We start from the raw sequence: 27,913 nt of genomic DNA, 5'->3' as shown, positions 1-27,913 counted from the left end.
CTATTAATGTAATTAACAGTTATATATAAAGTTATGAATATTCTATATATTTATTACTATTTTGCTATAGAGTAACTGTAAGGGTCTGGAAAGTATTAGGCTATTGGGTCTCATGGTAAGGCAGTTAGGTCCATAAACTAAGGGTATCTTAGTCTTAGAAAGGATTTTTCAGAAATTCAAATTCATTAGACAACTTTCCTTTCTCTCTTTAGAAACTTTTTTTCCTTAAAAAGTTTTCTGCATTCTTTCCACGTTTCCCATTCACCGAACTGTACAATCTTTGATTTGAAGGTGCTCAAGCGTTCACCACAATGAGGGCTAAAGCGTTCACCAGAATGAAATGTTGTTGAAATCTCTGTTAAACTCTCAAGTTCACCTTTGTGCTTTGTTATCTTGCACTTCCTCTAGCTCATTTCCCCTTAGGAAAGCTCTTTGAGTTAGAATTCACTAACACACCACAATCAATCTCTCACGGACCTTCATCAAACACCTTGAATACACTTCATCCATCATCATTGCTTCATTCATCTGCTGCCAATTCTGATTCCGTGAAGCTTCTCCAAGCATGAATTCAGTGGAGGCTTCCATCAAGCCTTGGCCTGGTCCAGTCAGTTGTGACTAGTCAGATGTATCGACGTTTATGGTGAGTTTGATGCGTTCAAACATTTGATTCTTCTCCAATGACCAATTTGGGTTGTAAGAGAGGGTTGGGGTAAGTAACCTATTGTGATAAGTAAGTTAAGGGATGGTTTAATGATTAGGGAGCATCTTAGGTAGTTTGAAGGGAAGTGCATAGGTGATTCTGAGCAATTAGGGTATTGGGTGTGCTTAGACTGTTTTGACAACTTAGATAAGCCAATTACGACTTGTTTGGCATGTAAAACTAGACTAAATCATATTAGAAATAGTATAATTGAATTAAAGCTCCTAAGTTATAGAGTTGGAGAATTTAGAACTAAAATAAAGTTTAAATCACTTTAAAATCAATGTATAGTTGTTAAAATCCATCTAGACAAGTTTAAATAGGTCCAAAGCAAGAACTAGAGGTGTTAGAAGTTGATAAAAGGGCCTAGAGTTGGTAGGAAGAGTGTGAGCGACTCGAAATCTGCAGAATTTTGTTCTACAGGTTATGCAGAGTCGCATAGCGCGTCCTATGCACTATGCAAATTTTAGCTGAAAGACTCCCCATCAGGAAAATTCGCTCAGCGCACCAAGGGTGGTGCGCTGTGAGAATTTTTGCTGTCATGCCTTGTACCTTGGTGCCCCGTGCGACCCGGTTGAGTGAGTTTCACACTTTTTCTCTTCTATTTGAGCTTTTTGATGTTGTTTATTTGTCAGGGTGTATGTATGTCTATATAACTGATTTGAGTGGCTTGATTGTGCAACATGATCAAGGGTATGATGTATTGTGTTGTGAATTATAGTTTGAAAGTATGTATGTACGAAGTATGTGATTTATGTAAGTGTAACAAGTATGGTTCATGGACGTAATTCCATGAACCTCAAGGAGAGGATACATGGTGGTGCCCTTGTAGTGTTAGAATGATTGCATGGAAGCTCAGCCTTGGAGGTTTTCCTGAAATTACGATGATCAATCATTCTCGAGTAAAGAGGATTGAATCATGTGGTGAGTAGTAGGAGGAGGTCCTAGTCTTGGAGACTTCCAGTATGCTCTAGGGCGCGGGACGGACTAACCTCGTGAGTGTGGTAGGGTGGAACCCATTGGAAATGGCTTTGCAAAGCAGTAGTGCATAACCCGCCATAGCTCGGGAATCATTCTAGTCCGGACGAGTCAATTTATAATGCAACAAGTCTTGTAATGTCATTTAATATGTTTTGAGTGAACTTTGCATGTTGTGTGTGATTGTATAACATGCTTTTTATACCTAGCTCACCATTGCTTGTTTGTTGCTTTGTTTGTTGTATGTGTTTTCTTTTGCAATGATCATCCACTTGGATGTGAACAGAGGAAGATGAGGTTCCTTTGGAGTCAGCTTTGGAAGGAGATGGCGATGCTGCACTCTAGTCCTTTAAGCTTCATTTCTCTAATCCTATGTTATTTTGAAGAACTTTAGTGCGTCTAAAGTTTTAATTCCTTTGTATTTTGAAGAGAAAAACTCCAGTACTCCAGTTTTAAATTTCAGTGTTTTATTTATGGATGTCTGTAATTCTTAAATACCTCAAACTACTGTCTTAATTGCTTTCTATTATTATGAATGAAGACGTCTTTATAAATATATACTACTATATATTTAGGTTGTCAATATTTGCTTAGACAAAGCGGAATTTGTTTGGGGCTTTTGCACAATTTTTTTTTTCTATATATCAATCATTTTTGTAGTATATTTTGTATTTAAAATTTGTATACATTTATTTGAGTTTTACCAAATTAATCTTAGGGATCTGCCATTAGAAATAATTATATTAAAATAAATTTTTCTAGTTAATAAATAACTTTTATATATGTTAAAAATAAGTATTGACGCACTTTCTTCGGAGTTAAATTTGAAAAAAAGAAAAATAGAAAAATAATATATATATATATATTTCAAATTTTAACATGAATATGGATAATAAATTTTCGTACAGGCAAAATCAAACATGCACTTAAATGCAACTCCAAAATAAAAATATTTTAAATAATTTCCATTTTTATAGGTATGAAACATGAATCCGAATCATCATCGATCATACCTGCACTAAATGTGAAATATAAATTAAATTTTGATTTCTTTTGACGAAAAAAAATATGCACCAAACATATGTTTGTATACGTGGTTCCATTATTTACGCAAATGGATTGTGTGATGATTGCAGTTTGAATCTCAGATAATAAACATAAGGTTTCCTATGTAATCTTCGTCACTATAGATCTTCTGGAAATGGATTTCTATATATCTCATTATTCTTCCAGTAAAATATTATTTTGGTCCTATATTTTACAGATTTTCTAAATATAATTTTTTGGTCTCTTTATGTATTTATTTCCGACTGTTTTAAAGATTAATTAAATATGATTTTTTTAAAATAAATAAAAATAATGTAAATAAAACGTGATAGTATCAAAGATTTAAGGTAAAAAGACACACATTACAAAATTTTATACAATTTAACGCTTGAAATTAAGAGAGTTCAATATTAAAAATTAACAACAGATAATGAATACAAATATTAAAAACTACATAAAATAAAATGTTTAATGAGCATTGTAATGAGAAAAAATATATGTTAGAAATTATTATTTTGAATTATGAATGTATTTAATTGAAGTAGTGATAAGTTTGTGTTATAAAAAGATATAAATGGAGTTCCATGTGATGTGGGTTATTTTTTGTGAGGTTTATTTTATTGTTGCCTCTTTAAAGTAGGCACTATATTCTTGGTACGAGTGCTCCAAGATTTCTAAGTCTCGGATTCTACACCTTTATCAGATTTCCGATTTTACTTACAATGCTGATATGATTCTTTTACGCTATCTTTCAGATTCCTTCATAGTTTTTTCACGATACACACAAAGTGAAGGATGACATCATCACTCTCATATAAATTTGCCTAAATGCTTTTAAATCACGTCTTTGTCCTTTTAATTTAAATATATATTTCTTATTTTCTTTTACTATTGCATTATTGATTTTGTTGATAACATTTCTTTTCATCTTTAATTCGTCTATTAAGATTAAAAATAAATAAACAAGTTACTTAAATAAATAAAAAATTGTTATGGCTTAAGTGGTTAAATTAGAAAATAAAAGTTAATCTTTAGATTTCAAAATATGGAAATAAAGTTGATTTTTTTTCTAATTTTGGTTATTTCCAAAATCAGAATGAAAAAAAGCTGTGCGATAGCATATATCCCTTAGCTTTAAGCCGATCAAGGCGAAAAGACTTCTGATACAAGACCGATTAGGACAACATTATTTTAATAAATTAAATTAAATTAAAAACACTCAAATTTTTAAAATATAAAATCAAATCCTTAAAATTTTTTAATTCTTCACAATATATAAAGATAAAATCAATTTAATTTTGTGTCTCATAAAAAAAAAAAAACTTTTTTTTTCACTTTTCCATCCAAGTCTGCCTAATTGTTGGATCTCTTTTCTTCCTTGGAAATAATCAACGAGTGAAATTATTTTTTTTAATGGTTTCTTTTCGTTTTTTTTATAATTACGATCATAAAAAATAAATTTTCTTTCCTTTCTAATTAAAAAACGATTTATTTAAGACATGTAATTCTATTGATTTTAAAATTACAATTGATTTTTCATCATATTTCACTCACATTTATATTTTAAAAACCAAAATATACTTCTAATTATTGATTAAAAACAATTAATGTAGTTTTAAACTTCTAAAACTTTATCATCATAATTTTAATTATTACTTGTAGCAATAATTACAATCACACTTTATATTTTAAATTGAAATTTTCATTGTTGTTTAAGATGTGTGCTCTTATGTAAAAATAACTAGTTGAATATATAGTGCTATGATATCATATCTTGAACATATATTTTTGGTGATTTTTTTAATATGCATATTTGAAAACACTTTTCAGTTGAAAAAGCTCATTGAAATGAGACTGCAACTTAAATTGTTTAATATGAAACCCCCACGTTTTTTTACCAAATAGCAAAAATTATACAAAAATGGATTATTATAAACATATTACTAATATTTCGCGATAACATCGCAACAACTACTTAGAAAAAATTCTATAATAAAAAAATGGATTTTGAAGAAAAAAACTCGATTATTATTTAATTGATTTAGTTTAGATTGATTGAAATATTTCATAACACTCGTTATATTCAATTCAAATCAAGACTCGGGGGTTGGTTTGAATGAAACTGAGTTACTTTAAATTTATTTATGAATAAAAATAATATAATTTGAAGGAATTTTTTATTAAATATGGTCAGAAATGTTTTTAAAAGATATCAATTATCCATAAATATTTGTAATTTGTAAATCTGAAGGAGGGTAAAGAGATTAAGGTAAGATGAATTTAATTAGGAGAGATAAAGTTTAAGACTATTGAGTTGTGATTAAGATCACCCTAATCTTGAACCCATTGCCAATACTATATATAAAAGTCAAAGATACAAAGTAAGTGGATTCATTTATTGTACATTTAATATTACACTCTGATTATGGAAGCGACTTTGACATCAGAAGACCTTTGACTTGAATAAAGAAAAACGAAGAAAATGGTCGATAAAGAAGAGAAATTATGAAAAGGATTAGGTGACTCAACCTTTGTAACCGAAAAGTAAATATAATGTCACCAACAGACAAGAAAAAAATTTAATTTAATACATATAGAATCTAATCCAATTGTTGATTGCTAAGGATTAGGTAAGATTTATGATAAATGTTGAGAATACCTTATTTTTTAGAATATTTGGGACTTACCATACTTTTCTTGCATAATTTTATATACATGACAAATGGAGCCATACCTGCCAAGTTGGGTTGCAACGAATCACATTTTCATTCGACTACAAATTAATGGTTTAATATATCTTAAGTTGGACCATTAGACCAGATGGGTCACAATAAAAGAATATATTTACTATATGTGTATGTTTAAAATATTCTTTTAACAGTTCAAATAATTCATTAATTCAAGGCAAATAGCTATGATTTTTTTTTAGTACACCACATATTTTATGAACTCAATATAATTAAGATTAGATCAGATCGATTTTTTTTCGGACATAAATTTTATTGCTTGGTATAACTTTAATACGAGTTTCTTAATCCAATCCATTGAGATGTGGGCTTACCTTTTTACAACTATATTTTAGAGTAATTTATTTCACATTATCAAAATATATTCCATAAATTATGCGAGAACATGTTTTATGTTTTATATATAATTCAATAAGAGTATTTAAAATTAGTGATAATAAAATTATAATTTTGTTTATAAGAAAGTGAAAATAAAAAAATATAATGTCAAATAAATATAAAAAAATTATGTATTTCAAAATATCATTTTTCTTTTTTTCTAACGGTTTATTGATGTATTTTGTCACTCTTAATTTTAAAAGATATAGATAAAAATTAATTATGAATGTTAAAAATGTTTTTGCTTTTTTAAAAAAGGTTAATTTATTCTTCACTTTTTTAAAAATATTTTCTATCCAATATTTAAATTATATAAATTGGTTTTACTTTCTCTGTATATTTTGTTAAAGACTACTTAGCAAATTTCTTTTCCAAAACCAGGCGTTGGAGGCAACAAAGGAAAAATCTAAAATAGTTGAACAAAATTTTGGTAAAGGCGACTTTTCTTTTTCTTTTAGATTTTGATTTTTTTTTTAAATGATCACATGTATGGTTTTTTGTTTGTTCGGTTTGATTTTCAAAGAACAATATAAGGAACTATTTTCAACACAACATTTTTTTTTAGAGGATTAAATATTGAAATAAATACTCATTAATATATAGCATTATCATACTCGAAACTGGAAATCTGTTGAATAAAAAAAACTTTCATAATTGATGGATTTCTTTGATGAAAATAATATTTATAGAAAAAAAAAATATTGGCATGAAATTCAATGATCAAAACGAGAGAGATATATGTTTCCATGTTTAACATAACAATAAATATATGATATTTGATATATTGAAAAATAAATATGTTTTTTCTTATGAAAAGGTGAAAAAAAAAAAAGTTACAAATGGTAATACAAAAACAAAAACCACTAGTGCACTCTATGTACCGAAACATGATGCCTCCCAAACCCAGCGGCATACAGTTTTGTACTAATGGTTTCTGTAATATCCACCCCCAATCACATTATAATATAATCGTATTCTTAGAAGATTAAAAAACTTACCCCAAATTAAAATATATATTTATGAGATATATAATATTATGTTATATATGATAAAAACAAAAAATTATTGATGATGTTTATCTGTAATATATACTAGATATCTATAAACCTAAACAGATTATAAATATATGTTAACATATAAAGTATAATTATTTCTTATTCATAAATATTCACTAAAAAAAATTCTGTTCAGAGGTAGAGAGTCTGTAGATGATTTTTTTTCCTCGTGACAATTATGCACCCAACATCAACTTTTGACCAAACTGTGCTAATTTTTTTTTTTTTTTTTGTGTTAAGCAACATTTTCGACGAGATGTTTGAGTTGTTTGTACAAATTAACATATTTTAATTTAAATATCATTTTGAAAAAGATAAATAAAAAATATTAGGTTAAAATGATTATATTTATTTATTTTTTAAGTTTAAAAAATAAAAATAAATTTAACAGTTAAATGTATATCTACATGTTTATTTTTTAATTAAGGAAACAATTTAAATCAGTGATTCCCAATAGTTATATATCTAACACATCTTTTATTTAAAATTATTGATTAATTTAAAATATAATTTATTTACATAACAGATATAATTTAGTATAATTGAATGTATTTGGAATTATTTAATAATACTGGTATAAATAGTTTAAAAAGGTAATAATTTTCAAATGTTTGTATTTAAAATGTGAAAAATCATAAATGGATGAAAGATGAAGTAAAGCATGATGTTTCTTTCTTTATTTATGCAAACATAACAAATGACTGATTAGAATTACTCTAAAATTTATCGTACTATTAACTTAAAGTGGTGAATTAAATTGCATGGTTATTTACGAAAAGATGTTTAATTTGAATTTTGTACGTACAAAGATTCATTTTTTAAAATGACTAAACTTTGAGTGAATATAAGCTTAATCTAGTTAATTTGGAAGAAAATATAGAACATTCATTTATGAAAATAACTTAAATAATTGATGGTAAATTTAACATTAAGTGACCACTAATTTAGAGTGCACAACTAACAAAAAAAAAAATCTTACACCTAAATAGTTTATAGTATTGACTTTGTTGGAAAACAAAACATTGACCGGGAAAACTAAGTGAAATTAGTCTAGGATTCTGTCAAGTGATGTTTAGTGGTTAAGAATAATTAATAAATAGTTTGAATTTTGACCTCGATAATTATTAATGAAATTTTATTTTATTTAGAATATAAAAATATTCATAAATCTTATCGCCTTAACTGATAAGTTATTTGATTTAAAAACACAAGTTAAAAATAATCAAATAATAAAACAATTTTAACGATGTTGTATGGCTTTTTTTTTTTTACGTTTGTCTTTTATTTTAATTTTGTTAAATATAAAAAAATAATTACTTTTGTTTGTTGCTTTTTCTGTTAGTTTAATTTTTTTTATGTTTAATTATATTTTAATTTTTAACAACATTAAAATAAAAGATACACCATTAAAAAAATTAATAGTGTTAAAATTACTTTATTAATTTTTGTTTTTGTGTGTAATTAAGTAGGACCAAAAGACACACTTCCTTGATCTCTAACTTCTGAACCTTTTCTTCTAATTTCTTCAAGTTTGAACAGGATACAGGGTATATCCTTTCTGTCTTTTTTCACTTGTTTTTCACCTTCACCATCACCCCAATTATCCATTGTGACATCCCAAAATATCATATTCACATATAACATAATAGGATTAAGCTATTGTAATATGTGAAAGCAATTAAGATATAGAGATAATCGCATTTAAATATATACAGTCATCCAAAATATGGCTGAAATTTAAAATTTAAATACAAGTATAAGAGTTCTCCAAAATACATAATAAACTAAAGATCCAAAGATGCCTAAAGAGTGTTTCCAAAAATAACAAACTATTGAAATAAGAAATAATAAACGTCCTAAGTACTAGGGGTTGGATCTTCCTCAGTCTCCAACGCCTGCTTCAAGGGTACCTCATCACCTACTACTCACATCCAAAGGATTGGATGATCATCGCAAGGGGGAAGACAAACACATACAAACATACAATGCAAGGGTGAGTTAGGTCTCAAATAAACATACAATTTAACCAATTCAATCTAATATTTCTAAGAACCTCAAAACCCACATAAACTTGCGAATCCTCATAAACATGGACATTAATTTCATAAAACACATCAAAATAATCATCCTATCATATAAAGACCTCTAGACTCGTCCGTACTAAGAATGTATATAGAGCTGGGGCGGGTTGTGCACTTGTGGTGGCCTCTACTGCTTTGTAAAGCCATTGCCGAGGGGTTTCACCCGACCACACACAAGGCTGGTCCTTTACCGCGGAATAGACCTCCAGTGATAGCGCCTACCCTAGGACCTCCCACTACTCTCACCACACGCGTCAATCCTCTCTAAGTAAGAATGAAAGACCATTAGAGTGTTAGGGATAACCCCCCATAGTGGAAGCCTCTTACATACATTCAATACACTAATTGATCTCACCGAGAGATTTTAATTTCGTATTAAATTCAACCACTTTAAATCATATGATATTCCTCTTGAATCAATAATGTACCTCATAAACCACTTTGATTCATCAAACGTAAAATTTCATAGTCATTCAAGTGCATTCTTACTATATTGTCTCATACCAAACCCATACACCATCATACAACATCAACCATGTCATAAAAACAACTCATACATTACATACTTTCACAAAACCAACACTTATTAACACAAATTTCTTTAGGACTTTTAATTATCAATACTTAAGTAATTCAAACAGCCTTGAGACCCTCACTAATGGCTTCGGAAGGGTCAAAAACCCCCAGAACGACCTAAAGAATGTCCAAAACGGACGTCCAAAACTCCCGAAACGTCAAAAACAAAAACGACAGCAGAAACAGCGTGTTGAAAGGCGCCCAGCGCCATTTAGGGGGCGCCCAGCGTGGATTATGCAGGTTTTCTGCAGATTTTGCAGAACTCACCCACTCTCATTTCCTTTTAGGCCTTTTTATGCCTTTCTTCCACCCCTAATTCATCCTACAGGTTGAATTAAACTTGTTTAAGTGATCCTAACTCTTTCTAAACACATTATGAAGTATTTATGCATTGTTTTAGACCCTAAAATCTCCAATTTCACAACTTAGAGACTCAACCCAAAATTTACCAATTAGAAACTGTTTTTAGCAAATTTAGCACTTCAAACAAATCTCAAATGACTCAATCAAGTTGTCCCCACTGCCCACTTGCACCCTATACCTCAGTTACTCAAAAACACCCTCTCACTTCCTATAAACTCACTCAAAACACTAGTTTTTCCTCAACCTAAGGGCTCAACTTCACTTCTACCATTCAGAACCTCATATCAACCAATTTTATAGTTCTAACAAGTTATAATTAACTTGCCTAAGCTGCCTCAACAGTTCAAAAAAGTCCCAGACCTCTACTTCTAAAATTCACTACTTCCCTTCCCTTCAAATAACTCCAATTTCACCAACATAAAGACCAAAAACTCAATATTACCTATTTGCACCTATTTTTACCAATTTAGTGACTCAAGCAAGTCACAATACAGTGGATAAAACTGCCCCAATAGTCCAAAAATGTTGCAGACTTCAATTGCTCAAAATCACTACCTCACTTCCTCCAAATGTCCTAAAATTGACCCTAAAGACACTTGATTTCCTTCCTAACAATACCACAACAGAATTTTCATACAAAACAGTTCCAACATACACCATTTCAGCATTCTAAAACATTCTAAACAGCGTACGGTCATCACACACCAAATTCACATATTAAACCCTTCCATACATGCATTTCAAGTTAACTAGAATCAATTTTCATGCCTCCAACAACATACCACTTCAAAAATTATCATGCATTCACATCACACAACTAAAATGAAAAGTAGAACTAGCTCCCCTTACCTCTAGTGTGGACGACCAACTCAAGGAAGAACCCTAAACCACTTGCTTGAAACCCCAAAATGTGAGAATCACCTATAAATCATCAATTGATGATGGAGAATGAATTTTAGAACCAAATAGAAGCTAGATTATGGAAGAAAATGAATTGGGTTGCTTGTAGCAAGAAATCACGTGCTTACAACCCTAGAGAAAAATGGAAAAGGGGTTTTCTTACCCGTTGGAGGAAACGGAGATTCAATCGGTATAAATGCTCCTCTTGAAGTCCGGAAGGCCTAGGTAGCTTCAATTTGAGAAACAAACGGTTAGATTTTGAGTTATGGTAGATGGAAGGTGGAGGGAAGAAGAAAAAGAAAAGAAGAAGAAGAAGAAGTGTGTTTGTCTGGACGGTGGAGGAATGGGTTGAACTTGGAAGAAAGGGTTTTAATAAAATTTTATTTTTAAACTTTGCCCAATGCCTTGCTACCACGTGTGCACCCTTAAGGGATATTTTTACAAGGCCTTACATCCATTAATCCTCTTGTAATAAATCTTCAAACCCACCACATTCACCGTCACCTTTTAACTTACCATCATCCTCTAACTGCTTTTCACCTTCACCACCTTCTAACTGATCATTCATTGGCAAATATTCTAACCTAAGCTCACCATTAACCTCCAATTGACCGTGGTGTCTCTGGTGTTTTTGGGCTTTCCTGACTGCGTGAGAAGCTTCACCGTGGCGACGCATTTCTGTTGTGATGGTTGTGCCATGGGTTTCAAATGGAGGAGATGAACGTTGTGGTGGAGAGAGATTGAGCTTATGAGGGCACATGGTCTAGAAAGACATTGGTATTCGTGATGACGAGGTGTCAGAAAAAAAATATGTGCCATTACACTGAATTAAGGTTTTTTTTAAGGGGAGGACTATAATTTATCTTTGAAAGAGAGACTAAAAACAAATTGTTTAGGTACTAAAAACGTATTTAATCTAAAAAAAATTAATTAAATTAAATAGACATTCGGATGGACGCACACTAAGATGNAAAAGACCCGCTAATATGCCCAACGTTCGTGTCGCAATATGATGAGAAGCTATCTTCCAAAACAAAAGGATCAAAACCTTCCACACCCCACGCGGGATTTACAAATTGTATCCTTCCAATTAGTCCATGAGGATCAAACACCCATATAAATTAATTTTAAAAAAACTTCTCTGATAGTTTAATTTAAAAAATAAATACGTTTAAACTAAATTGAATAATAAATTCTTGAACTAATAGATATACTTAAAAACAAGATCTTCATAATTTTATTTTTCTAATTTTATTATTTAAATAATCACTTTTTCAAACTAAACTAAGCATATTAGTAATTTCATTGGATTTCTAAAATTTAATGTTTTTTTTTTTAAATTAAAATGATTATCTATACACATTTTATCAATTTCGTTCTTTAATTAATTTTTTAGACTAAAATGGTTATCTTATCAATTTTATCTTTTAAATAACTAATTTTTAAATTAAAACAATTATTTATAATAAAAAACATACATAAAATCTAGTATAGAAATTATTTATATTTAACTTCATAAATATAGTAACAATAACAATTATTTTTTTATTTAACATTGCATAAAAATTAAATGTATAACAATTTGCAATAAAAATGATCTATAATAAATTATAAAATTGATTTTTGTAATAATAATAACAATAGATATTTGATTATTATTATTTATTATTCATATATTTATAATAATAAAAAAAAAGTAAAAAAGATAGAATTAAGTAAAATTGCTGGGAAGGACGTGGTTGGGGGCAATGAATTGCAGTTGTTGATAAAGAAATTCCCGCTTAATTGTTTGTTTTTGTTTAAAAAACAAAACAACATCCCTCCCAATCCCTCTTCAGATCCAATTTTCAAAATTTTTGCCCCGCCAACAAACACCTCTCTCTCCCTCTTATTTAACCCTCCCATCTCCTTCTTCCCTCTTTTCTTCAACACTTCAATGGCTTCTTCAGATCCCATCTCTTCCAAACACTACACTTACAACAGAAAACAGAAGTCTTTAGGACTTTTGTGCACCAAGTACTTCTCCTTCTTTTCTTCTTCTCCCATTCCTTCCATTCAATTCAATGCCTAATTTTTTTTTTCCTCTTTTTATTTTTTTCTGTCAGTTTCTTGAGTCTCTATAACCGAGACACAGTGCACTTAATTGGCCTTGATGACGCTGCCACTCGATTAGGTATTTAATTATCTATTATCCTCTTATCTCTCTTCTCTTTTTTTGAATCTAATTTTTGTTTCTCTCCAGGAGTCGAGAGGAGACGGATCTACGACATTGTTAATGTTCTCGAAAGCATTGGGGTTTGTATATTTTTCTCTACTTTCTCATGTTGCACTTTTTTTTTTTCACTGTTTCATCTCATATTATTCATTCCGATCCGTGCATGTTTTAGGTTCTCTCCAGGAAAGCAAAAAATCAGTATACCTGGAAAGGTTTTGCTGCAATTCCCCTTACCCTCCGGGAGCTGAAGGTAATTATAATTTGTTTCAGCTTATGATTTTCAAGTTTAATATTTAGGTGTTAATTGTTAGCTCACCATGGTTTCATAGGAAGATGGGCTGAGGGAGAATTCCAGTTCCTTGCGCGGGTCCACTAACGACGACATGTATAAAGTGAGTTTTTTTCCAAATACCTGGTATTGTTGCTCTTTTTTGTTTTTTGTTAAATATATATATATTTTTTTTTTATTTTTTTATCAAGGTATGGATGAATTAATGGCACCAAATAATTTATTTTTGACTGTCTTGTAGGTTTCCGATGACGAAGATGATGAAGAAACACAGTCCAATGCCGCAACTGGAAGTCAAAACGACAAGTTGAACCCTAAATCTACTCAACCCAAATCACTAAAAAATGGTAATTAGACTCAAAACAAACAGAATTAAGCTTTTGTCTTTGGACGTGTATACCCTCAAACTAATGATAACATATATCCTCAAACTCTGATCAAGTTTATGTGTGTCTGCTTCTTCTTATTTTCTAGGTATGATTATTATTATTTTATTAATTTTATATATTTTTTAAAATACAACATTATTTTAAACTTTTTTTTTTTTTGCAATTTGGATGAGTTTAGAAATTTACTAGGTTGTTGCCTCTCTTATTGTTGTGGATTTTCATAAGCACGGGGAAGCTAAACTTTTCAAAATTTCTCTTGCACAAGGTTTGATGCTTCCATATTGATTTTGCAGAAAATCGAAGGGAAAAATCTTTGGCTCTGCTGACCCAGAATTTTGTCAAACTCTTCGTGTGCTCTAATGTGAGGGTTACCATGAGTTTTTTGGACGTCCGATTTGATGTATTTTTCTTAGTTGTGTGGCGTGGTAGGTCAGGATTGACAATTTTGACTCTACTTTACAGGTTGAATTGATCTCCCTTGATGAGGCTGCAAAATTGTTGCTTGGAGATGCTCACAATACCTCAATAATGAGAAGTAAGAGTATGTTTTATTCTTTGAAAAATATAATATCATGAGGCAACCCATGGTAAATAAGGATTGCCTAAGTGCTCACTTTTTAGTTATTGCATAAATCACAGGCATTTTTTAGGTTCTCCTCCTTGTACTATATTTTAATGTGTATTAAGCGCATTGTTAAGCCATGATTACTGTTATTTGATCTTTATTCCCTGGCTAAGATCAAAACTTGCAGCATTTTTTCACTTACACTCTGATTTGGCCTTGCAGCAAAAGTTAGACGCCTATATGACATTGCAAATGTGCTATCCTCTATGAACCTTATTGAGAAGGTGATACTCGCCATTCTTTCATTTCTAATTAATTCGTTGCTGTTTAAAATAGGTTAGAGACCGAGGTTCACAAATCCTCGTCTGTGTTATTTTGTTTAACGTAATTGCATAACTAATCATATTCTAGTCCTCAACTTACGATGATTTTACAAATTGACAGACCCATACGTCAGATACAAGAAAACCAGCGTTCAGGTGGTTGGGTCCTGAAGGGAAGACATGGAATGAGTCACTTCACAAATCAAATCAGAACGAGTCTAGGAAACGGGCGTTTGGGAGTGATATTACAAACATCAGCTTTGAGAGGAATAAGGTGGAACTATTCACAAATGGAGACTTAAATTCGAATCCCAAGAAGCTAAAAATTGAAAATGATAGAGGGCCGGATCAGGCAGATGAAAACAATTTAAAACAAGATACAAAACAAACTTCGAAGAGCTATCAGTTTGGTCCTTTCGCTCCAGCGTGCGTGCCCGGAGTTGGAGCCTCTGGGAATAATAATGTAAAGCAGGTGCATGACTGGGACAGTCTAGTAACTACACATAGCCCTCAGTATCAAAACGAAGGTAATCAATATTTCCTATTTCCCCCAACATAAAACGTTGTTTAAATATTATTGTTTGGATTTACGTTGAATTATTGAAAATTACGTTGAAATACTATTTAATGTGATTTTAAGTAAATGTTTACTTTTTTTTTCAATATGTTTTGTTTTATATTGGGTTGGACTTAAAAAGTCATATTTTAAATGAATTCGATTAATTTGATTTGGTTCGTATGAAGTCGAGCTTAAAAAATTCGGTGCAAAAGTATCAAGTTTATTTGATTTGATATTGTTATTTGTTATTATTTGTTTTAGAAAGTTTTATAAATATAAATTAAAAGAAGAGGCAATTTTGGTTTGAGTTGATAGAACAATGGATTAGAGAGAATCAAAATATAGTCTGGAAAAAAAATTGGTATAGATTGGACAAGTACACTTTCTATCTTCAATCTATTAGATAGGTGAACTGTTCCATTTGACATATTTATTGTTTCGTCATTCATTCTTAGCTCATCTGTCACCTGCACACTGTTCACTTACTCCCTTACGGGGACTATATGCACCTCAAAAAATTCTCATCGGCACATCAGTTATAAACACAATTTCATGTCCCATCAAGACAAACACTTGTTCTCCATCATCAGAACATGTCTCTAAAAATCACCATCCAGCCAATAGTGCGGCCAAAATCGTTACAATTGCTAGCATATCACTTTACATTTGTTGATGCAACGCAAGATCCTCCTCATTCAAACCATCCACGCGCCTCCTTCCTGTGGTTTTCAAAGCTCTATAAAATTGTGATTGGTATGGTGAGAGGAAAGAAGGTTGTGTGCATTTTTTTACAGCCATTCTTTAATTATAGAAAACGCTATTTCCTCCAATATGCTGTCTTTTGTGTAAAAATTGGTTGTAAACTTACAAAGCTGTAACCATTCGTGCTGCAGATGTTCCAAGTCTCATTTAACTCACTTCTATAGTCCAGTAGCTTGATTATTGATATGATTGAAAGCCAACTAATTTGATGTCCGTTTTACTTTTGATTCAGCTTTGAGAGATCTCTTTTCCCATTACATGGAGGCATGGAAATCGTGGTACTCTGAGATTGCTGCAAAAAGACCATTAAAAATTTTGTAACTTTCCTCTCAAGAGCAAATCAATTACAAATTTTCGCATTACATTTCCTTGATGCGCCCGCAAAGCTTCCCTTTACGGCTTTTTCAACGGGGTGTGTGACCAAAATCAGCTTAGGCAGTTCTTGCACATTTGTTTCTTGTATAGTTTCTACCTTTTATGTATTTGAGCGGGAGATCTTGTGCGATCTTCTATTTCTTGTACCGAGTCTGCTAATTTAATCAAAATAAATTTTACGAGTTGTTAAATGTAGTTAAGAGTTATGGAGGATGTGACAAAGAAACAAACTACTTTCAATTTCTTTAATATCTATGTTGGTGGGTCAAATGCTAATCACATTTTTAGAATCAACATCCATTTTGGTTTTTTCACATTTTACATTCTTTTAAAACTGAAGTATAAGGATTTTGTGGTGGTGTATCCAATGTTCATTGATAAGTTTAAAGGCTCAAATTCTCTTGTTGGTTATTAGAATAATTTTTGGTCTAAGGTTTTGATAAAAGATGTGAGGAGTCAAAAGGATAAGATAGTGTATTTAACGTTGATAGCAAGTTTAATGAAGGAGTAAAAGAGGGACAAGTAGTTTTAAAAGTTCTTAGAGGTTGACAGGTTAGAAGCTAAGGGGTGGGAGAATAATTAAAATAAAGAGAAAAATATGTTTTTGGAATTTGAAATATTTTGTCAAATTGAAAATGATTCTTGATTGAAACTTTGATATTGATTGGTCTTTGTATTTTAAAAAATATTAGCTTTTTGTCTTTATTTTTCAATGGTATTAAAGTTTATTTTACATGATGAATGCATTTTATTTAACATTTGGATTAGTGGCATGTGAGGTGACATGTGCAAGTCATGTGTTGATTTTTTTAATTAAAATAAAAAATTTGTATAAAATAAAAATAATGGTGGATGTATAAAAAAAATAAAGGGTGTAAAGAGTGGTGCAGTGAGAAATTACGATTGAAATGTAAAAGAATTTAAATTGATAAATATCCAAAACTAATAAGAATTTTACTGAATTTTGTCACTTTAACATTCTTACACCAAATACAATCTCTTTAGATAATAAAGAGAAAAAAGCACAGTCCAAGTCCATATGATAAATTTTTTGGTTACACACTTTATTTTTAAATTTGTTATACATATTCTATTATACAGCTTGTTAATTATATAGTCTGTTATACTTTGTTTTACAGTTTTCCATACGCATTTTGTTTTTGGTCTTCTTTGTATAAACTTTGTATAAGCCTCCTTTTCAGTCGGCGAGCTTCATGAGATTGACGGTTGGTTTCTTTTCTCTCTCAATTTTCGTTTTCTCCTTTCTCTTTTCTTTCTGTAATGTGATGAAGAATGTTAATAATCTCCTTCATACAGAGACAAATAATAGACATTAAATAACAATTAGTATCATGTGTAAATAAATTATCAACATGTGCGTAACATTGTTGAATAAAAAATTAAATAACTTTCATTAGCAAAAAGAGTACAAAATATTAGTTTACTTGGTTAACTTTAATAAATATATTATTTCACAATTTCATGGACCAAAATATTAGTTTACTCAAAATTAGTTCTTAGAAACACCCCATATAAGAAAACATATTTTTATTTAAAAGAGTGATTAAATTATAGTATAATAGTATATTTTCCATAAAGAAAAGAAATTCTTAGCGATTGCAAATTGTTAACCAAGTTCAGACTTGAGAATAGGAATATCACAGTGAGCCAATAATGGGTTAATTCATCACGGGATTGAAATGAAATGATAAATAAATGGGGTGGAGTTTAGTTAAGATACCTTGTAAAAATATATACAAGAACTTGGAAGGAATAAAGGTGGTATATTTGTTTTGATAATGAATATATCTACTTTTATATGTTTACTTTTTTTTTTTTGGAGATACTTTTAGTATTATAAACCATCTATTAAGTATGTGTACAAGATAATTCTTTTGGTTGAACCTTTATATATTTTTACACTCAACCTACAACTATAAAAATTAATATTTTTTATTTTTAGTATAATATTTTATTGAATAAAAAAAAGTATAAAGTAAATGAATAACTGTGTCAAAGTATATATATATATATATATATATATATATATATATATATATATATTTTTTTTTTTCTTTAGTTAGATAGGAGTATTGCTATCCCTTATGTATCTTACCAAAGAAAAATTTAAATTAATAAACAAACTTAAANTATATATTTTTACACTCAACCTACAACTATAAAAATTAATATTTTTTATTTTTAGTATAATATTTTATTGAATAAAAAAAAGTATAAAGTAAATGTATATCTATATATATATATATATATATATATATATATATATATATATATATATATATATATATATTTTTTTTTTTCTTTAGTTAGATAGGAGTATTGCTATCCCTTATGTATCTTACCAAAGAAAAATTTAAATTAATAAACAAACTTAAAAAGGGTAAATATTTTTAACCACAACCAAGAAAATTAACATATATGAATAAAAAAAATGTATAATTTTATAAAGTGCTTTCTTTATTTTAAAAAATCGAATGGATTGAACTTCAGAGCGGATTGAATCACACAGATGAATAAATTTTATTATCTATAAATAACTGTTGAAAGAAACTTGAGGAGATGATATGAATGGATTGGATTTCAGAGTGGTGACATAGATAAATACATTTTATCAGCTTTAAATAACATACTCAAGATGATCTGTGACAATGTCCCAAAAGTAATGGAAAATATGCCCAAAATCAACAATGCAGTTTGGTACAATGACGTATTATCCTAAGTCATAGTTTCAACATGCGCTTCTGATTCACTTGGCATACAAAAACATTTTAAATTCATTCAAAAAAGAAAATAAACGTATCCAACCACTCATTTATAGATTATACTATACTATCGTATAACTATTATGTTTATTTACAGACACTTAGTAATTATATACCCTGAGCTTTAACCTTTAGGTGATAAAAATTAAGGCTCAATTGCACAAATTGTTCAAGATATTAATTTCAATTAAAACCGTTCTCTAAACCAAACAAACATTTGTAATATTGTCAACAACCTCCATGATGGTAGTAGTTTTTCCATATTGTTCTATATATGCAACTATTATTACTTTCAAGCTTCACTTAAGAAATGTCACCACCTTGAATATGAGCACTATCCACCCCGTCATCAAAAAAGTGGGATGGATAGTAGAAATGATATTTCAGTCCGGGTGAACTAGAGTTCAGAGAAATCTGCTACGATATTAGAAATTAGATGCATGATGATGGGCCAAGACTACCATCATAAATCTAGAAACCAGTTGTGTTGTGTTATACATTGACATAATGTCTTCTCAACATTGAGATCCTACCGTAAATTGGTGTTTACCCACACCTTATTCCGTCTCAGCTCTTAGATAAGTGTCACATCTTTGAAGGAGAGTGGTACCAGCCCCACGGTTCATTAGAGATGTACTGAGTCACTTGCTTCACACTTAAGTAATTATCAAGTCCCCTGAAAATGTTAATAAAAAAAGTTACTCACAAGCTTAAATAAAACTAAAAAGCTTTATCTTCTACTCCGTATCTGAAAATGGTTGAGGTGAAGTCTTGTTTTTCTCTTTTGTAATCATACAAGAGTCTAGTATATTGCCTCCGCAACCCTACTCATTTTTAAGCTAGCTTCAGACCAAGGGAACAAGCCAAATTAGGCAAGCCACTAAAAAGGAAACTAGTATTGCATTTTTATTCATGTTCATTATGTACAAGGAGACTTTTTATTAAGATTATTGATTTCAATGTGTCAACACATCACAATCTCCTATGGTTTAAAATTGCTCCAATTAGACCGTGCAAAGGATGCACCAGTGCCACCACTGTTATACAGCTGTACTGAGTTTTGGATTGAATTTGGCTGTACTGAGTTGATGGTCAACATGCTGTCAACAGATGAGTAGCTATGAAGCTTGGACACTCCTCTTCAAGGGTGTGTTCTAGTGTCCGACAAGTATAGGATACTAAAACACGTACATCATACATACGACATGTATCAGATATTTTGTTGAAGTGTCTGATTTAAAAAACCTTTTTTGTGGTCTCCAATACTGCTCCGACATCATTAATAAAGACAGACAGTGATTATTTTTACAAGTTAGAAACACAGGAATTACTGTGTACGTTTCGAATATAATTATAGAAACAAATATCAAATTCTACACAATCAGGAATAGCTAAACTATATATGTATTACTAAGAACGTTTTTATTTATTCTTGTATCTTCTCTTCATATAATATCTAATTCTTTGAAATTGTTAATTTGTCATTAGATGATTCTCGGCTAGAATGTCTTTTCCACGAGGAAGATAGAAGGGAGTAAAATGTCTCAATTAAATAGATCTCTTTTAACTTTTTGGATTTTATGAATTAAATTCAATTTTGTGTTAGGTGACAATATGTTTAGATTCTTATATTTAACTAACTTTATAAAAATGATTTTGATTATATAGATCTCGATAGTCAATTTAAATAACTCATAATGATGTTCAATACACACATATATACATACTTGTGTGTACATATATATATATATATATATATATATATATATGTATGTATGTATGTATATGTATATGTATATACACACACTGTCGCTATCTCTACATTTTGTAGATTATTAATGATGTTTTGGAGATTGTGTTGTAATGTTTGTGCAACAAAGATGAGTGGTGCTAGTGCATTCAACAGCCTATTGACTTCAACTTATAAGTGTGGGTTTTCTTTTTTTTGCATGTTGGACAATGTGTTCATAAAAAAAGAAGGCATTTGCGGTTACTTGCATTTGTTAATTTAGTAAATAAAGACCATACCATTCTCCTAATTCACGACCAAAGCCGCTGCGTTTAATGCCTCCCCATGGGGCTTGAGTGAAGCATGGTTGAGAGCAATTAATCCACACAATTCCAGCCTTAAAAGCCTGCATTGAAGAAAGATGATCTATTAAGCAGCAGAAATGGTCCAATTAATATGTTGTTTTCCATGATAACCTAGGACCAGTCTCACCTTAGTAATGCGCTCACATCTTTCTAGATCATTTGATATTACAGCAGAACCTAAGCCATATCTGTGGAAAGTCAAAGTATCTCAGATATAAAAACACAAATGAAGAGAACTACAAGTTTGAAGACGAAGTTAAAGTCAGTGCACAGAAAACCACCAACTCACACAGTGTCATTTGCTAGATCAATAGCTTCTTCCTCAGTGCTAAATGTTTTTACACAGAGAACAGGTCCAAATACTTCTTCTCTCCAAATTTGCATAGAGGTAGTCACATCAGTTATGACAGTCGGTTCAACGAAGAATCCTTTGTTTAGATGCTGCCATTGAATTTTAGAAAAAATATCCAGTCCTCAAGAATTGCAGAAGCACGTAGCCAAAACATACCTTCAAAGAAAGTATAATCATACCTTAGGGCGAGACCCACCAGTCAAAATGGTTGCACCCTCACTCTTAGCATTTGAGATAAACTTCAATATTTTTTCATACTGAACCATATATAATACAAGTATTAGATATCACATTGCCTTCTTGAAGAAAAGTGTGCTTATATTAATAAGACATTTTAAGTTGCAAAACCAGAAAGAAAGCTAAAGCATGGAAACATATACATCGACCAGGAGAAGGTTTCTTCTTCCCTGACTCCCTCTCATGATATATACAGCCAGATAAGCAATAATTCTTCTATGGAAGCTTTTGTATACGCTTAGCTTGACCATAACTCCATCTATGATCTCACAGCCAGTCCCAAACCAAGATAAAGAAGGAAATTGTGCTGGGTCTTTGACTACCAAAGTAAAACTTATTGATAATAAAACATTCAATCTGATTAAAATTTCATAATTAATGATTAATCATATTACCATTACATTTTCATTTTGATTACTAAATAAGGCATTTGCTTTTGAACATACCAAAGCATACCCATCCTTTACTCGAAAGAGAGTAAGGTGTAAGTGTAAATATTATAACATGTAAAGAAGTAAGAGTCAGCAAGTTACCTGTCCCTCACTAACAACAGGGCCTAGTCTGCAACCTTCTTCCAAGGGATCAGAAATTTTGATGTTTTTTATCCATTTCACAATCCTATTCAAAAACTCTGTTGCTATACTTTCCTGAAACAACGACAGTATCTTTGCTTATTAGCAGATAAATGTCAACATAATTTCTACCAAGTGGTTTAAAAAAAAATTCAAGCCAGTTGAAGTTAATATGATCACTCCCATATACATTCACAAAGAAGAAGAAAAATAGAAGTTGCATATACTTGTTTTTTAAGATATCCGTGTGTTGAGGAAGGAGCAGGGTCTATTCAGTAAACTTACATGTACAATAAGGCGGGAAGTTGCACTGCATATCTGACCATTTGTCCAGAAGCAGCCAAAGATGGTCCATTCAGCAGCTTTTTAAATTAAGGAAAAAGGATCCAAATCATGTAATAGGTAATTGATAAAAAAAAAAATTACACATGCTGACTCGGTATTTATTAAGGAATGTGATTCCATGATGCAAGTAAACACGTGCTGTCCATAGCTAAATTGCTATCCTCAAGAAAATCACTTACCCTTGTCAAGGTCAACATCCTCAAACACAACGATTGGACTTTTTCCACCAAGCTCCAGTGAAACAGGCTGCCAAGAAACCACAAATTTGATATTACAGTGATTCATGAAGAAACCACAAATTTGATGCGACAAAGATACATGCACTAAGAAAACACAATTAAAACATGAGGGAAGAAAAGGGTTCAGGTGTATTATTACACAATCAATTATAGTTGTATTTCACAGTCAAAATAAACCGTTACAACAGATATATAATCAATTATACATATTTATTAGTTCTAAAATAAATCATTATTAATTTCTACTCTTATGCAATGTTTTTTTTTCTTTTTATATTTCAACTCCATTCTTCTTTAACCAAACACATTTATTTCTACTTTATTTCTCTTAAAAAAATACAATTATTTCCAATTTATTTGTAACTTATTACTCTTCTTTTCTTTTTCGATCCACTAACTTCCTCAATTTTTTCTCCTTCTACCAAACAAGGTGTTAAAAACACAACTGCTTAAAATACCTTGACCAGCTGGGCTGCGGCCGTCATAATCTTGCTCCCCGTCGCAGAGCTTCCAGTAAAGGCAATCTGTCCAAGTTATGGTCACGATGTAACACTAGCTTTGCAAACTCAATACATTGCATTAACAATACATGCAACTATGCGAGACAGAAAACTAGATACAACCCCGTAGAATAGAACTTCAATTGTTTTAAAAAGGTGAAGGGAGTTGAACCTTGTCGACATCAGGATGGACTGCTAATGGAGCACCGGCTTCAGGTCCTAATCCAGTGAGAATGTTCAACACACCAGCAGGAAGCCCCACTTCTTTGCAAATTTCACCTAGCTCCAAGCAGGTCCTAAAAATTGAACATAACACAGCATGAGAATGAACCAACAAAAAAAAGAAGCAAGCTGCAACAGTTAACAAGAACAATACACACACAGATGCCAACTCAGAGGGCTTCAGTATTGCAGCACAACCCGCTGCCAGAGCAGGAGCAACCTTCCACGTAGCCATCAACATAGGATAATTCCTAAAACAACAACACTCAATAATGATCAATTATATATAGGACCAGCATTGATCAAAGCGGGTAAAAAAAGATGGAAAAAGGTAGTACCAGGGAGTTATTAATCCTACAACCCCAATTGGCTCCTTAAGAACGTAACTCTTGAATGTGTCCATGGGAAGAGACACTGGCGCCTTTTGCTTGGAGTCCAATTTTTCAGCCAGATCAGCGTAGAACTCAAAGCAACCAGCAACATCGTCCTACACAAAAACAAACAACCGTGCTCGATGATTCAAGTTTAATTGGCTTTTTATTAATTTTATTTTTCAATTTAGGGATGTGAGGTTACGATGTCCCAGGCAGCTTCATCCAGCGGTTTTCCACAATCGATGGCTTCCAGTTTTGCGAGCTCGGGTTTTTTCTCGGTGACCTGCAAGAGATAATGGAAATAAGAAAATGGATAAATAGAAGAGAGAAAACAGAAGCGAGTGAAGTAAGAACCTTGGCCGCGATGGCACGGAGATAGCGGGCCCGAACAGCGCCGGAAGCGGAGGCCCAATCGGCGCCTTTGTTGCGGGAAAGGGCAGCTTTGGCGGCGGCGACGGCAACGTCGACATCTTCCTTAGTAGCGGCTGGGATATCCCCTGCATCGAGAAGGAAAGTGTGGGTGAATGAGATTGAAAATGAGATCTGATGAGACGGCGGAGAGAGAAAAATAACCGATGATCTGTTGTGTGGAAGGGTTGATGATGGGAATCCGTTTGCCGAGGGCAGGGACTTTCCAGTCTCCGTCTATGAACAATTGACGATTGGGAATTGCGATGGACATGTTATTGCGTCTCTCTCTCTCTCTCTCTCTCTGTCTGCACAAGTTTCAGCGTAATTGTAAGTGTGACTTGAGTTAGTAAACTGATGAACTTTCCACGCCTTTTTCTGTTCTTATCTTTACTTCTCTTACTCCTTTATTTTCTCCATTTCTCCATCAGATTTTGTGTTCAAGTTTAGAGTTACTCCATTCTCTCTTTTTTTTTTCTTTCGAAGGAAATTAATATATATAGTTTTTTTTATTAGAGAATCAATTTTGAATTTTAATTATTTTAACTTTGTTTAAAATAAGAAAATGCTTAAATATCAAGAACTTTTTTCTCATTGTAATCTGGGTGTTTGACAATAAAATATCCATTCACATTCTTAAATATAAAAAAACTAAGCTTAATGAGAAGCTTATTCAATATATCTTCTTTACTCATGATCATAATGATTTTAGGAAAGTATAAACAATGTATCTTCCAACCGAATCAGAAGAGAAATTAAAGACAAGAAGATAAATCAAACTTGTTTAGAACTCTATCTGTTTTTAACTTCTTGCATATTCATAATTAGTCTTAGTCATTCAGTTAATTAACTTAATTTATAATTTACCATGCTTAACCATTATTTTAACATTTTTGTATATATTTGGATTCATAATAAAAATCGATACATTATTTGTTAACTTTGTTCTAATCAGATTTGAATTTTTATTTGTTTGTAGTAGATAAATGTAAGTTCTTATGTAAGAATTCGATTCCAGATATATTTTCTGTATTAGATTTAGAACATCATTTCTCTAAGCTTTGTTACATTAATTAACTATATATATTTATCCCACATTCAACAAAATGTATGGCTCCAACCACAGTTGATTTATTATTAAATCATGGTTAGGGTAGACAACTCAGAACATTTCCATTCAGTTTTCATTTTTTTAGCTCATATACAAATGTTAATCAATAAAAATTATATCTTTTATATAATTCACAAAAAAAAATTACTCTTAATAACATAAAAGATAATTATAATAAATAAACTATTGTTTTCCATAAGACACGAACCATAATATAATTAACAAACATGGAAAGTGATACAGAAACATATGTGCAGGGATCATACTAAACTAAAAAATAGGGAAGAATAAAGGAATAGATGAAGGATGAAATTGAAGAGACAGAAAGCATTAAAGAGAAAGAAAAAATGGTGAAATTAATGTTTGTTGGTGGCTTTGGAATACTTGGTCTTGATCCAGTGAAGGCCAACGGAAGTACCATCCTTCAACTTCTTCACACCGGTGGAGGCGACTGCTTTGGTCTTGCCAAAACCCTCTCCGACCTTTTGCTTGTACTTGGTTGTCTTGTCGTTGCTGTTCTTATTGCTGGAACCAACCGTCACAGGATCAGGTCCATCATCCCATTGATCAGCCCAGGAATTGTAGTTGCTCCCATCCATTTCTCAACTTTTATGAATCGCTTCACCATGATTCAACTGATTCAAGGGTTTTTATAACCAGCTTTTGCTGGTTGTTTATCAGAAATCAACTACACCCAAAGGTCAAAGCTTAGAAATTTTATTTATTTTGTCACGTGTAACCGCTTTTGATTATTGCATTAATTAGATTATTATTCAGAAGCTATTTGTTCATGATTCATCAGAAGTATAATGGAGAAATTTGAAGCGGTCAGGTTCAACATTGACGTCTGCATCGAACCTTCTCTTTGAGAATTTTATTTGACCAGTTTAATAAAAAAATTCTGCAAGTTTTGGATGAATCCATCCACGGTTGTGCTTACGTTTTGAATTCTTTGTTTTCTATTCATGTGCAGAAGCTTCCACGACAAAGGGATTATAGTTCAGAATAGATTTGTTGACCTGAGTTTGGTGGTAGCGAAAGATCTTATGATGATATAAGAAATTTTTTACATAACTAAGAAAATAATCCATTATCTATAAAAGATAAAGATATTTACACAACATTTTTTTTGACAACATTTGAACATCATCATAAGCGTCATTGTGTTATTGATCAATGATGGTGTCATTGTGTCCTTTGGACCAATCACACAATGACACATATGATGATGTTCAAATGTTGTCAAAAAAATGTTATCTATGTAGTATTACCCATCTAGAAATAACATCCAACTAAAATCATTGACAAAGGAGAATGCTTAAATTCGTAATATCCAAACTAATAAATATAACAGAAAGTCATAAAATCACTCCCGTCACAATTAAAAAACTATTAAATATATAAACATCTTCTAGATTAAAATCCTAATAAATTTATACACTCACAAATAATGGATAAATTTATATAAATTTTGAGATGTTAAAATAATTGAGATGTTGATGTTTAACATAAGTCTTATTCGAAAAATCCTAATCACTTTTTCTTAGATGATGTTAAATCAAATGACTCTAATGATATTTAATAAAAAAATTAATTTATAATATTTGAATAACATACATAACTATAGTATTCCGAATCATCAAAATTTAAAAATTAATTTCTCTCTATATATTATTAATACTTATTTTGGTTTTATTTTTAATTACTTATTTTATTATTGTAATACTATTATTAATTTTAAGCTTTATTTTTAAATTATACGTTTTAAAATGTTGTCATAAAAAAATAATAGTTAAAAAATGTAAAATAAAAGATACTTCAAAGTCTTATAGACACCTGATTGAAATTCTACTTCATAATAGCAGTTATATCGAATTAAATGGTCTGAATTTTATTATTAATTGTAATTATTGTTCTTTATATAACACTAGTGAATCACATGTATTTTTTTTCTATGATAGTAAAAGATAATAAAATAATTATTATTGTTATTGTGCATGTATGTATATTAATACAGTAAGATTCACTTTCTTTAGATTAAGAGATATAAATTATTTGCATAAAGAGATACAATGTAAAATAAATAAAGAATGAAAATGATTTTTGAGATTTTTTTATAAATAAATATAAGAAAATTATTTCTTCACTTCTTCTGAAATTTATTTTTCCTAACTTCTAGATATTTTAGATTCTTTTTAAAATTCTTGATTGGTAATCCATTTGTTTATAATAAGATTAAATTAATTGGAAAGTGTTACCAAGTAGCTCAAGATAAATAATGTTTAAATCTCCCAGTTTAACACAGTTATTTTTCAGTCCTTAAAAAGAATATGCAAAATTTAGTCATGCAACAAAAAACTATAACTATTTT

The 27,913-nt window shown here is 30.7% G+C and overlaps 3 protein-coding genes across 4 annotated transcripts; 1 reads left to right on the top strand and 2 right to left on the bottom strand.

The window, feature by feature from the left end:
- Positions 1-12,637: 12,637 nt before the first annotated feature.
- Positions 12,638-16,451, top strand: LOC106766909 (E2F transcription factor-like E2FE). 2 transcript variants are annotated; one of them, XM_014651697.2, is made up of 11 exons: positions 12,638-12,844; positions 12,934-13,001; positions 13,071-13,123; positions 13,216-13,293; positions 13,373-13,435; positions 13,574-13,679; positions 14,015-14,082; positions 14,184-14,262; positions 14,509-14,570; positions 14,731-15,136; positions 16,163-16,451. In XM_014651697.2, the coding sequence occupies exons 1-11, from the start codon at positions 12,765-12,767 to the stop codon at positions 16,249-16,251; spliced, it is 1,152 nt and encodes a 383-aa protein (XP_014507183.1). In that variant the 5' UTR covers positions 12,638-12,764; the 3' UTR covers positions 16,252-16,451. The 2 variants fall into 2 exon arrangements, with proteins under 2 accessions (XP_014507183.1, XP_014507184.1); XM_014651698.2 differs by having other exon boundaries at positions 12,640-12,844; positions 14,184-14,256.
- Positions 16,452-19,269: 2,818 nt separating this feature from the next.
- Positions 19,270-24,865, bottom strand: LOC106768797 (betaine aldehyde dehydrogenase 1, chloroplastic). Its single transcript, XM_014654124.2, has 15 exons — positions 24,597-24,865; positions 24,378-24,520; positions 24,226-24,306; positions 23,988-24,136; positions 23,808-23,900; positions 23,600-23,723; positions 23,386-23,451; positions 22,868-22,934; positions 22,629-22,705; positions 22,305-22,418; positions 21,714-21,791; positions 21,472-21,623; positions 21,310-21,370; positions 21,117-21,223; positions 19,270-19,764 (listed from the first exon to the last, which is right to left on the bottom strand). Exons 1-15 carry the CDS (start codon positions 24,703-24,705, stop codon positions 19,674-19,676), a joined length of 1,512 nt encoding a protein of 503 aa, XP_014509610.1. The 5' UTR covers positions 24,706-24,865; the 3' UTR covers positions 19,270-19,673.
- An 866-nt stretch (positions 24,866-25,731) lies between these two features.
- Positions 25,732-26,245, bottom strand: LOC106767980. The gene has a single exon (XM_014652943.2). The coding sequence runs from the start codon at positions 26,139-26,141 to the stop codon at positions 25,899-25,901; it is 243 nt and encodes an 80-aa protein (XP_014508429.1). The 5' UTR covers positions 26,142-26,245; the 3' UTR covers positions 25,732-25,898.
- Between the last annotated feature and the right edge of the window lie 1,668 nt (positions 26,246-27,913).

This window comes from Vigna radiata, chromosome 7 (genome assembly GCF_000741045.1).
Source record: "Vigna radiata var. radiata cultivar VC1973A chromosome 7, Vradiata_ver6, whole genome shotgun sequence".
In the NCBI taxonomy this organism is placed as follows: Eukaryota; Viridiplantae; Streptophyta; class Magnoliopsida; order Fabales; family Fabaceae; genus Vigna; species Vigna radiata.
This window is presented reverse-complemented; position numbering and strand designations above follow the sequence as displayed.

What these genes read in the sequence shown, in the direction of transcription:
- LOC106766909 (XM_014651697.2), top strand. Translation starts at nt 12,765, where the DNA reads ATGGCTTCTTCAGATCCCATCTCTTCCAAACACTACACTTACAACAGA. An exon ending in TGACGCTGCCACTCGATTAG is followed by an intron (nt 13,002 to 13,070) that starts GTATTTAATTAT and finishes GTTTCTCTCCAG; the next exon opens with GAGTCGAGAGGAGACGGATC. An exon ending in TTACCCTCCGGGAGCTGAAG is followed by an intron (nt 13,294 to 13,372) that starts GTAATTATAATT and finishes ATGGTTTCATAG; the next exon opens with GAAGATGGGCTGAGGGAGAA.
- LOC106768797 (XM_014654124.2), bottom strand. Translation starts at nt 24,705, where the DNA reads ATGTCCATCGCAATTCCCAATCGTCAATTGTTCATAGACGGAGACTGG. An exon ending in TCCGTGCCATCGCGGCCAAG is followed by an intron (nt 24,307 to 24,377) that starts GTTCTTACTTCA and finishes TATCTCTTGCAG; the next exon opens with GTCACCGAGAAAAAACCCGA. An exon ending in CCCTCTGAGTTGGCATCTGT is followed by an intron (nt 23,724 to 23,807) that starts GTGTGTATTGTT and finishes TTCAATTTTTAG; the next exon opens with GACCTGCTTGGAGCTAGGTG.
- LOC106767980 (XM_014652943.2), bottom strand. Translation starts at nt 26,141, where the DNA reads ATGGATGGGAGCAACTACAATTCCTGGGCTGATCAATGGGATGATGGA.